The sequence below is a fragment of the Arachis ipaensis genome, chromosome B10 (assembly GCF_059453495.1).
Source record: "Arachis ipaensis isolate K30076 ecotype BB chromosome B10, ASM5945349v1, whole genome shotgun sequence".
Lineage (NCBI taxonomy): Eukaryota > Viridiplantae > Streptophyta > Magnoliopsida > Fabales > Fabaceae > Arachis > Arachis ipaensis.
In genome coordinates this window covers 3,361,984-3,374,979 of record NC_142435.1, presented here as the reverse complement: position 1 = coordinate 3,374,979, position 12,996 = coordinate 3,361,984, and the positions used below count along the sequence as shown (strand labels likewise).

General features: G+C 33.1%; 1 protein-coding gene and 1 non-coding gene across 2 annotated transcripts; one reads left to right on the top strand and one right to left on the bottom strand.

Annotated features, from left to right (window-relative positions):
• Positions 1-8,222: 8,222 nt before the first annotated feature.
• On the top strand, positions 8,223-9,911 carry LOC148578968 (protein GRAVITROPIC IN THE LIGHT 1-like). Its single transcript, XM_088494976.1, has one exon. It carries the CDS (start codon positions 8,335-8,337, stop codon positions 9,715-9,717), a length of 1,383 nt encoding a protein of 460 aa, XP_088351102.1. The 5' UTR covers positions 8,223-8,334; the 3' UTR covers positions 9,718-9,911.
• A 1,786-nt stretch (positions 9,912-11,697) lies between these two features.
• On the bottom strand, positions 11,698-11,771 carry TRNAI-AAU (transfer RNA isoleucine (anticodon AAU)). The gene has a single exon. It is a non-coding gene; the product is annotated as a tRNA-Ile (tRNA).
• Between the last annotated feature and the right edge of the window lie 1,225 nt (positions 11,772-12,996).

Sequence of the window (12,996 nt, the reverse complement as noted above, 5' to 3'; positions counted from 1 at the left end):
TGTCCAGGATTTGGGCAAGTATCTTGGAGTTACCCTTAGCCATTCTAGAGTGACTCGTTCAGCTTTCAATGGTATCCTGGATAAGATTCGGAGTAGGCTAGCAAGCTGGAAAGGGAGTTTACTCAATCGGGCTGGTAGACTCTGCTTGGTTAATTCTGTTGCCGCTGCTATTCCCACGTACCAGATGCAGGTCTCTATTTTTTCCAAAGGAATCATTAGTAAATTGGAGTCTATGATGAGGAATTTTCTTTGGAAAGGACAAGTTGATGGAAGAGGATTGAATCTTGTTAGTTGGAAGGTACTGGTTACTCCAAAAAAATATGGAGGTTTGGGGATTAGAGATCCTTATTGTGTAAATATTGCTCTTCTTGGGAAGCTAGTTTGGACTTTTTTCCAGCAGCCAAACAAGCTATGGGTCCAATTATTGGATGCCAAATACCGATCATCTCTATATGACTGTTTTAGTTATCCTAAGAACAAGGACTCTCCCATTTGGAGGTGTCTTTGCAAGGCTTGGAAAGTGTTGAAGGATGGGTTTGCTTGGTGTATTGGAGATTTGAACCAGAACTTTTGGTTTTCTAGCTGGAGGAGAGAAGGACGGTTATCTAATGAGATGGATTATGTCCACATTTCTGATTCGAATCTCCGGATACAGGATATTTGGTCGGTTGGTAGGTGGCATTTGGATACTCTTTATTCTCCTTTATCTCAAAATCTGAAAGATAATATTCTCTCTTACAATCCAGATGAACAAGCAGGTCCGGAAGTGGGTTGGTATTGGAGTGGGTCTGCCGCCAAAGTCTATGACTCACGCAATGGTTACTTGTGGTTGTGTAAGCAGCTGTTTGGTTGGGAGGAGAGGGAGAATTGGCTTTGGCTTTGGCGTCAGCTTGTTCCGGAAAAGCATAAGTTTTTGGCTTGGTTGTGTCTTAAGGAGGCTCTTCCTACTGCAAGTTTTCGCTTTAGAAGAGGGATGTCGTCATCGGATAGGTGTCCAAGATGTCTTTCTAGCCAGGAATCGGTTATACATTGTATTCGGGATTGTCCAAAAGCTCAGCTTGTCTGGCAAAGGTTGGATATTCCTTGTCATCCTTTGGATTTGAAGAACTGGTTCTTGTATCATAGCAGAGAGCGCCCGTTCAAGTTCTTTTCGGGACTTTGGTGGATATGGTGAGCAAGGAATAACGACATCTTTAATCCCCATGAAACTTGGCCTCCGGAAAAAGTCATTTGTCTGGCATTAACTTCAGAAAAGGAGCTTAGAAATATTTTTGAATTACAACGTATGTCCCTTCCCTCTACTCTAAATGGTTTTTGGAATCCCCCATCCATTGGTACTTTTAAGATTAATTGTGATGCTAGTTATTTTGGTTCGGGTGATAGTGTTGGTTTTGCTTGTGTTATTAGAGATTGTAATGGGAGCTGGCAAAGGGGGTGTTTGGGAATGATTGAGAGTAATAGTATTCTTCAAGGAGAATTATTTGCTATTTGGAGAGGATATCTCTTAGCTTGGGATGTGGGTCAACGAGATGTTATTTGTGAGACGGATTGTGTGGAAGCATTTAATCTTGTTACTCAAGATGGTTTTGGGTTTATTGATCCACTGGTGCTCAAAATAAGAGATATCATGCATTGGAATTGGCGTGTTGACTTTCGTTTGATTATGAGAGATGCAAACACGGTGGCAGATACTATGGCAAAGATGGCGATGAAGTTACAACTTTCGCATGTGGAGCTTCTTTCACCTTGGGAGGAGTTTAAGAGTAGTCTTAAACGGGACTGTCCCTCTATTTAAGCAGTTCCTTGTTTTGTTTCTTTGTTTAATTTATTTCAGTCACCAAAAAAAAAATATAATTTTTTAGAGTAAACTACCGTTTTTTGTATATGAAAGTTAAAAATGTTGGGCTAACCACCAAAAACGCCCTTAAATTATTCGAACGCGGACAAAAATATACTCAAATTTTACTATCGATAAAAATATCTTTAAATAATTTAAAAATACAACAATAATACCCAACAATAAATATATATTTTCAAAAAATACTTTAGAGATTGAATTTTGATGCAATTTTTTACAAGTATGATTATAAAAATAATATATTATTATACATAAAAATTAGTGATTTTTTGTTAAGTATATAATTTTTTTATAATTATTTTTGTTAACAACCAATAATACTTCTAAAAAATTACAAAATAATATATACTTAACAAAAAATCACCAAATTTTAAGAATAATATATACTTAATCATGTTTGCAAAAAATTGTATCTAACATTAAATATGTATTTCTCAAAAAATATATTAGAGATTGAATTTTGATACAATTTTTTGCAAGCATGATTAAGAAAATGAGATATTAGTATCCTTAAAATTTGGTGATTTTTCGTTGTATATATATATATTTTGTAATTTTTTTGTTAACAACTAATAATACTTTTAAAAAATCACAAAAAATTATACACTTAGAAAAAAATTATCAAATTTTAAAAATAATAATATCTCATTTTTTTAATTATTCTTGTAAAAAATCACATCAAAATTCAATCTTTAAGGCATTTTTTGAAAATATATATTTATCGTTGGGTATTGTTGTTATGTTTTTAAATTATTTAAAGGTATTTTTGTCGATAGTAAAATTCGAGTACATTTCTGTCAGCGTTTGAATAATTCAGGGGTGTTTTTGGTGGTTAACCCAAAAATGTTAGACGAATTTATCTATAGAAAAAAAATACCAAATATACTCATTAATAATGACATTCCTTGATACACTTAACAAGGAATTAAGCCGGTAAACTCAAAACAACAACAGTTTAATTGAAAAATTAGAAAAAAATATTGAAGTAGTAGATGCGCTAATAACTGAAAAAGGCCCAACAAACAAGAGAGAAAGAAGAGCCCATCATAGCTGAGTGAGCTCCATTTAAAAGTCTGCCGCTGGCCAATGAATTACTGCATGCACAAGGCAGGATTCGAACCCCGACACTTACTTAAACGGACGAGTGAGCTGACCATTTGACCAACCCAAGTTGGTTTCTATATTATTATTGAGAACACTAAAATCATACCTCTCATTCTAGGATTTGACCCAATCAAACCATTGATGGTATTTAATACTTTCTCTTATTTTATTGATTGCTAAGGTGGTCGGTCAGATTCAAGTAGGACTGTATACGGATCAGATATGGTCGAAAATTCGATCGGATTTGCACTGTATTTATTGGATCGGATACTATATTCACATTTTTTAGATGGGAAAGTATGAGGAGCCAATGGAATACTTGTACAATGTGTACAATAGAGGTTTATGGAGTATTAGAGATATAATCATTAATGTTACATTTTTCCATCAGCTAAAGCTTTTGGGATGAGTGGTATCATGATATAGTGTTAGAATGCTAGATCCGAAAGGTCAAGAGTTTGATCCTTAGTGAACCCCAAAATTAATTTAATCTTTTGAAAGATGTTTATTATCCCTATTACTCGGATGGTTATTCTAGACAGTATGGAGGATGTTCATTTTGTAATTCAATAACCCATTGTACACATTGTACAAATAGTCCATTGTCTCCCTAGCGGGATCCTTTTTAGATTGGATTCGATCCACAATTATACGAATTGGATGGGATCGGATATCGGATATATCTACACATCAGAAATTATTTAAATACCCTTGTTTCTATAAAAAATGTCAATAAACCCATTTTTTCATCATTTTAAATCTAGTTACTCCGAATTCCTAAACTATTATTAAACAAAACATACGGACTAAGAACTAAAACTTTAAACTATTGATATCAATTTTTTTTTTTGGAAAAGCTTCAACCATAATAACAGCATTTCAATTCTCAAAAATCATAACAAGTAAAAAATAACTAATTTTCGCAAAATTGTTAAAGTAAAATTACATTATGAAAACGATAGAGATGATGGAGGAGACGAAAACGTCGATGGAGGAGACGACGAACATGCCAATGGAGGACACGACGACGCGTCGATAAAGACGACAAAGACGTGGTCCCACTTTGAGGAGACGACGAACGCGCCGAATTTGGCGATGGAAGACATGGTGACGCAAGTACGCGATGATGGAGGAGAGGTCGAGAGGAAGTAGCGTGGTCTGAGGAGACGATGGAGGAGACACGCTGACGAACAAGACGCCAATAACGGAGACGGTGTTGTAGAAATGAATAAGGTCAGAAGTGCGCCTGGGAGAATATGAGAAGGCTGAGGGGTAGAGGAGTCTAGGACTGAGTATGAGAGATGAGAGTAGCACCGTGTCTCTAGAGTTACTAAGTTGGAAAATAGGGATTGTATTTTTTAACTTCAGTATTTATATTATTTAATTATTTATTTATTTATTAAATGTGTAGATCCGCAGATCTATGGATTGGATACGCAGATATAAATGCAGTATTTACTATCCGATCTTATTAGAGTGCGGATCAGATAATATTCGCAAAATACAAATCGAATGTGGATAAATAATATAAATTTGCGGATATTATTCGATTTATGTGCAACTCTCTAAATTCAAGCACTATAAAAAATAAAAAAAATTTAAATTTTCCCAATCAATACGATACAATAATAATAATCATGGTACAATCAAAGATAATGGAATTTTCAAGTGTTCATATTATAGGAAGAATTTCAAGTGTACTGGAAATACTGGTATTCCAATTGTTTTAACCGTTGATCTGAATTATAAAAAAAATATATAATATATATTAATTAAAATCAACTATTAAAATAACTGAAATACCGGTATTTTTTGATACACTTAAAATTTTTTCTATATTATAATAATATTATATTATTATAAGAATTCTATAATTCAAGATATTGCTAATCATGGAATGTATATATACATCAATCATAAGACTTGGTGTTGAACTGTTGATAGATTGACAAGGCCAACAAATTAAATATTTTATATGGAAACCTTTTTTATTATTATCTGACGTAGTAGTTAAATAGATAAACGATATATAAATCCTATAACAGTGGAAATTAAGCTTGCGATATAGACTTCACTGCACAGTTAATTAACGGCATAATTCTGAGTTATTGACAGTACTTAATACTTACGCATGAAAGTGCATGCCAAAGATTGAATCTAATACTAATACAAATTATAGTTTTTTACTTTAATATAGTATCTAATAAGGTTGTGTGCTTAAGAAGATATAGCAATGTTATATTAACTAATCGACTAATAATAATAAAAAACTATGTCTATATGTATGTATTCGGCAGATCTAATTAATTGTTGCGATATGTGGAACATATTATTGCAGAAAGCGTGTATGGAATGTGGAAATGGGTCCCAAGAGAAAAATAATAGATCGCATGGAACTTGATAATGAAGCAACAAAAACTCAAATAGCTAGGTTGTATAATTTAATGTATCTGAGGCTCATGTTATGCAAATTTCATATTCCACATTTTTGTCCAAAACAATACCATAACCATTAATCACGTATGATAAAAGGGCCCACGGATCATATATATAATGTTTCTGTATAGCACTACATAATTCTAATTTGTAAGTCTACAAGTATATTATTATTAAAAGGGAGAGGGGGAAAATTAAATAAAGAATTAAAAAAGAAAGGACAAAATTAATGGCTTTACATGTAAATTGAAAAACTCCTTCTGCTATAAATAACCCTACCACATGACTACTTTCTCCAAGTAATCAAGTACTTTACTATTTATTTTAAAAGAGATTATATTTGTATTCTTTATCGCTATAAAAAGACATTATTTCATTTTTATTAATCACTTTAGTATTAAAACAAAACAAAATATACAAAAAATAAGATATGTGGCTGAAAAATTTGTATATGGTTTTAAAAATGGTTACATTCTTTAAGATGGACCTAAGTTTTTTGCAGATTACAAAAACCAACATTTTTATCCTTTTTTGCATTTCTTATTTCTCAATTGCGAAAAAAGTAGTATGCGATTTTTTTTTTTTTGCCACGATGACTACTCTCTCACATTAGGTATCAACCCATATTTTTTAAGGGTGCTCTCGTAAAGATACTTAAAACATCTTTTTGTAAAGATGCTTATGTTTCGTATTATTATTAGATGTATTAATAAATAGGTTATTTTAAATTTCTTAACAAATTAAAATAAAATCGATTTTTTTATAACAATAACAATAAACCCATTTCTTTTAGAGATTTAATTGTATTTTTAAATTTTTAGGGATTTAAATGTCTATAAAATAAAAAATCAGGGATATATTTGTTTTTTTATAAAAAAGTTTAAAGATGTTCGGTTTAGATTATGTAATTCGATCAGATCAAATCGGGTCTAATAATTATAATGCCAATAATTGGGTTTATTATTATTGCTATAATAAACCGATTTTGTTCTGATTTATTAAAAAATAAATTATTAACCAGTTTAATAAAAATGTCCAATAATAATATAACACATGTAAACGTCTTTAAAAAAAGATATTTTTAATGTCTTTATTAAAATCTATTTTTTAATATCATTTTAGCCACTCATTTTGATAAATCTCACTAATTAAAGAACCATTTAATATATAAAATAATATTAAAAAAATAACTCAAATTTATTTTATTTAATATGTATTAATTGTTATATGTGTATGCGTGGATGCACATGTATATATATAACATTCTTTTTATTTTTATCATAAAAAATCAGATACTGTTACATATTTTCTCTTAATTTTTAACTCCAAAATAATTGAGAGTTCTTGCAATATATTTATATATATTAAACATCACTAGTTACCTGGTTTGAGTGGAAACAGTAGAAATTTTTTATCGATTATCTGGAAGAATATTGTTAGTGCCTGTGAACATCTTAAGGAAGGGTTTCAGTGGAATATTGGAGATGTTTACAGATCAGTTTGGTATGACAAATGAACTCCTTTTAGTATGCTTTGCAACCTTATTTCTTATGTGCATATTTCTGAATCAGATTTTATAGTGGCTGACTTGTGGAAAGGGGTGACTTATGAGGTTGATAGTCTTACCACGCCTATTTCACATGAGATTAAGCAGTTTATTCGTGGTCTGAGATATCCTAGTTTGACTGAGTTGAAGCTACAGTGGGAGTGGTGGCCTGCAGCAACAAAAAAGTATAGTGCAAATGAGGATTATAGATGGTTATTAGAGAAAACCTTAAATTGGAATGCCAATAATAACTGGAACTGGTTGTGGAATACAAAGATTCTAGAGAAGTTCAAATTTACTGTGTGGCTTGGCTTACATGATGCTCTACCAACTGAGACCTTTCGATTCAAGCGACATTTAGCTTCTTCAGATATGTGTAAGAGATGTAGTAACAAGGCGCAAGAAACTATGGAACATTGCCTTAGAGACTGTGAACGATCAAAGGCAATTTGGCATATGTTTGATCCTAGTATCCTGGACTCGACGGCTGGTACTGCTCCTGAAGAGTGGTTTCGGAAGGTCTTGGCTGACAATGAGGCGTTTTTTGGTGCAGGGTTTTGGTGGGTATGGAGACATAAGTGCAATGACATATTCAATACTGACAACCTTTGGACAAACCATAAGGTTGTTGCCTTAGCCAGAATTACCGCCAAGGACTTACAGGTTTATAGGAATCGAAACAGTGCCTTTAGGTCTCTCCAAAATTGTTTGTGTTGGGAACCACCAGCAGGCAACAGTTTTAAAGTTAATTGTGATGCAAGCTTGTATCTGGATTCAAATTTAGTAGGATTTGGGTGTATTATTAGAGATTCTAAGAGAGATTGGACCTCGGGTTGCTCTAGAAGCATTCCCCCCTTAGTCTATCATCATATGTGAATTACTTGCTGTTTGGAAGGGGCTGATTTTAGCTTGGATTGCGGCTTGAATGATATTATATGTAAAACAGATTGTCTTGACATTCTGCCCATCATGCATGATCTTACAAGTGAGTATTCATCTGAAGTAATATATTTGGTTCACAAGATTTAGGAGATTTTATCTTGTCCTTAGTTTGTTCACGTTGAGTGGGTGTCCCGGGAAGCAAATAGAGCTGCGAATTGGATGGCTAGATATAATGCCAAAAGTAACTCTAATCATGTTATTTGGTCTGAGTCTTGTGTTGATCTCCAGCAAATCATCGGTTCGGACATAGGATAGAGTTTGCTTTGTTTTTTATTTCATGTTTAGACACACACAAAAAACATGACTAGCTACAACGTTTAGTCAAAAAGATTTGTGACCATTTTCAAACCAAAATCCAATTTTTCTCTCCCAAGTGACAAGTCCATAGAGTCTGATTTGACTGTGTTAGACAGAGATAGATAGATAGATATCTCTTGTTCTAATTCTCATGCTTCAAACTAAGCATTATTTTCATGAGATGGAAACCATTGGAACGAAATCAGTAACCAAAGGTAGAAGCAATAATAAACTGTCCAAGACAATCCAGAAGGTCACTAGTCTCAAATTTGCTTCAAACAATGCCCTTTTCTTCCTCACTACTCATGAAACCAAAGCACATCATCATCAAGCTAAGAACAAAAATGAAGAATCCAAAGCAAGAACAAGAAGAAGAGCGGTTATGGAGGCTCTTATTGCAAGGCTCTTTGCTGGTGTCACCACCATTAAAGCTTCATATGCAGAGCTGCAAATGGCTCAGCAACCTTACAACAATGAAGCAATTCAGAAAGCTGATCAAGCTGTTGTTGATGAACTCATTTCCATCTCTGAGTTGAAGAAAAGGTTCTTGAAGAAAGAACTTAACATTTCATCACCACAAGTGACTCTCATGCTTGCAGAGGTTCAAGAACAACAAAGCCTAATGAAGACCTTTGGAATCACCATTCAAAATCTCCAATCTTTGGTTGATACCAAAGATTCTGAAATCTCATCACTGAAGAAACAGCTTCATGAGTACACTGCATTCAACAAATCACTTGAGAAGAAGCTACACTCAAGTGGTTCATTATCAAAGTTCGAGAGTCTTCATCTTTCAGCACTTAACACAACACACTTCATCCATTTTCTTCAACATACTCTAAGCTCAATGAAGAGCTTCACCAAGTTGATGATCAAAGAAATGGAATCATCAAATTGGGATTTAGAACTAGCAGCCAAATGTATCCAACCAGATGCAGTTTTTATCAAACAAAGCCATCGATGCTATGCATTTGAATCCTTTGTAAACATGACAATGTTTGAAGGCTTCAATGTTCCAAGTGAACCACTTCAGAAACACCATAACAGAAACCTTTACTTGGAAAACTTCAAGAGGCACAAATCTCTGAACACAAAACACTACTTATCAGCACACGATCCAAACTCATCGTTTGCCAGATTCTTGAAATCCAAGTACCTTCAAGTGGTTCATGAAAAAATGGAGTGTTCCTTCTTTGGAAACCTTAACCATAGGAAGCTACTCAAACTCAACAATGGAGGTGTCCCAGATTCAGCTTTCTTCGTTGCTTTTGCGGAGATGGCAAAGCGTGTGTGGTGTTTGGACTGTTTGGCACTTTCTTTAGATGAAGATGTCAGAATTTTTCAGGTGAAGAAGAACACTAGATTCTCTGAGGCCTACATGGAATGTGAAGCAGAAAAAGTAGTTTCAACCTCCTCAGAGGAAGTTACTGATTCCGATTCCGGCGAGCTTCGGGTGGGTTTCACGGTGGTTCCAGGTTTTATGATTGGAAAAAGTGTTATACAGAGCCAGGTTTACCTTTCTCCAGTGAGTTAGAATGCATATATTTGGTCTCAAAAGTCAAAGTAGGGTTCTTCACACACTCTGCCTCAAATTTCCTTTCTTTTTCTTTTACTTTCTTAAATTTGTTTATGGTATGGTGCAATTACTTTGTAGCTTAAATTATTAGCAATATCAAGTGTATATTGTAATGAGTAATGAGTAATGTTTCGCAAACTTTTGTTCTAGTAGCACTCAAGTCTCTTTAGATTACCATTCTGATTTTGATATAGGAAGAGTTTCAGGTGTATTGGGAATACCGGTGTTCCAGTTGTTTTAACCGTTGATCTGAATTATAAAAAATATATATAATATATATTAATTAAAATCAACGGTTAAAACAACTGGAACACCAGAGTTCTCCAGTACACTTTAAATTTTTCCTTTGATATATGCCAAAGAAAGTTTGAATTGAGTAAATCCTAGTAGTGCTAAAACTATAGCTTATGCCAAAATAATGATTAAGCGGTTGGCGCCAAATAGAGGGGACATGATCATGATGGTGGCTAGGTGGTTGGGAAGGGAAGGTACATCGATTTATAAGAATGTTACAGTTTGAGAGAATATTTTGATGATTGTTTTACTATCAATAATTAGTACAGCAATGTTAGTTAGTGCATTAGGATTATATTAAACCAAAGATAAGATAAAACAGTGGTCTCACATATGAGTGAGGGTAGTTACTAGTTAGGTTGTTGGTTTTGTAGACAAAGACAAGTACCAATGTTTGGAAATGTCATTCTTTTTTCAGGTGATGGGTTATAACTTGGAGGTTCTGATGTTTCTGACCATAGTTCACGGGATTGCTATCTAACATGCATTATTAGGACAAGTACTGCTATAACCTTTAGCTAATGTCTTTCTACAATCACAAGACCCAATCAACAATTTTTCTCATCTCATGTAATTCACAGGAAATAATAAACTACAACAACTTTTCTATGTTTGAACATAGGAATATTGTAGTTAATTAATTAACAAGAAGGTTTATGCTTAAAACCTTTCCTAGAACAGGTAAAGTGTATCTAACAATTCATAATTCTTTCCGAATTACCATTATTACCATAGTCAATTAACATCTTTGCTTAATGCTTACTCTCTAGTAAAGTTCAACTCCATGTGACAACATCCTTACTAAGTAAACACCAACAATCTGTTAGCTTGCAGTTTCTATTTGGGTTATAAAAGAGGTAGATAGAGATTCAAGTTGTTTATAATAAAGTGGCTTGCAATAAGAAGTTGACTGTTAGTTTGGAAAACATTGCCGCTTATGAGAAATAATTGATCGTACTCTCTCCAAACAAATGATGGCATGCACATGGACAGAGTATAGAGACAAAGAAAGGTTTGTACTTTGTAATGATAATGTATTTAAAACTCCATGAAACCTTGAATTTATTTAATTATATATCTTTGCAATTTTATGATGACATAGTAAATAACTGAATAACAGTCCTACATGTGAGTTTTATTTTGGTGATTTCTCAAACCCCTAGTAAGTATCTCTCTGATTCTGTGGGCTACTTATCATGGAAAGCAGAGAACACTCATTTTAGCATTTTGTTCAATGTGCTGCCATAGCTTTCGTTTCGAATGATTGATAACAACTATTGTGACTGTGAGCAAGTAGAAGCAGAGTTATCACACTCTTCAATGAATGACACTGACTAAAGATGCACAACATGCAATGATCAAAGTTTCTCTTCCTTGTTATTGTTCTTTGAAAATTATTATGATATTATCCAAATTACCAGGCAACTTAGTTCGCTTATTCACCTATGCAACTGACAACCTGCTAAATAAACATATGGGAAGACATGATTAATGGACTCGACATGTTTTTTTCCCTATGGAAAAGGTGTCATGTCAAAAGGAATATATTTACTATCTTAGTATACTTCGGTAAGGGAAGCAGAAATATCAAAAGAATAAAATGTTAAAAGGAATAAGGGAAGCAGAAATATCAAAAGAATAATATGGCCCATGCAGGTTTCGAACCTGCGACCTTCGCGTTATTAGCACGACGCTCTAACCAACTGAGCTAATAGGCCAGTGATTATTAATGATCAATATTATTATTATGTTTGATGTAAACAGTTTTTTTTAAAATCTTTTTCTTTTTAACCAAAGATATAGAGACTCGAACCCGCAACTTCTTAGTTGAGTATGGGAAGACTATGCCATTTGAGCTATTGATTCTTGGCAATTTTTTTTTAAATCTTGTTATCAATTTGGAGTAAAAATTTATTTATTTTATACTTTAAAAGGCATACATAAATTTGTTTCAGATTAATATGTAATAATGATATACTAATATTTTAGCCCCTTAAATTATCAAAAATATTTATACTATTATATTTTTTATTATTTAAATTTAATATAATTTATAATTAGCCACATAGTCATTGATTATAGAGAATAAAATAACTAAAAGTTCTATATCCAAATCATTTATTTAATTAAGTCCAACCAAATTACTATAATTTATTTTTTGCTAACGTGTTTCTTCTTATACATCGTTGCCTCTTTTTAATCTCCTTTTTTTTCCTTGTCGTTGTCACCACCACCATCATTACCTCCTCTTCATCATCATCATCGCTGCTAGTGTCTCTTCTTATTCTCCTCCTTTCTCCACATATTTCTCTTTTGTAAACGTCGTAGTCATCGTCACCACCACCACCAACTCCTCCTCTTCCTCCTCCTTTCTTTTTAATTTGAATTTATTCTCCTCCTTCTATTTCCTCCTCCTCCATCATCATTGTCAATGTCATTTTCTTCCTATACTTAAGTTACTACAGTATTTTTTTCCTCCCTCATTCTCAAAATTTTGCACATATATAAGTATGCATTCAAGTTTAATTGAGAAACAATACTTTTAAAAGAAATAAGAGCAACAGAGGAAAAAAAAAGAATAAGAAGCAAAAAATACAATATTAAAAAAGATATTTCTATATTTTTGAAGCAACATTTCAATGTCAATTAAAAATTTTTGGTATTCTTTTGTTTCTGGCAAAAATTCAATCCCCAGTAAATTCTTTGTACTTTAAGCTAATGTCTTTGTACAATCTTTCTGATCACAGGTAATTTTTCTCTGTCCTTTGCTACTTCTGCTGTTAAATCCTTTAGCTAATGTCTTTGTACAATCATAAGACCGAATCACCAATTTTTCTGATCTCATGTAATTTTTCTTTGTACTTTGCTACTTCTGCTGTTAAATCCTTTACTTGCTTCTGTTGACAATCACGGTCATCTCTGATTTGTTTTAACTCCTCACGA

Excerpts from the sequence above, each read along its gene's own strand:
- LOC148578968 (XM_088494976.1), top strand. The coding sequence starts at position 8,335 with ATGCTTCAAACTAAGCATTATTTTCATGAGATGGAAACCATTGGAACG.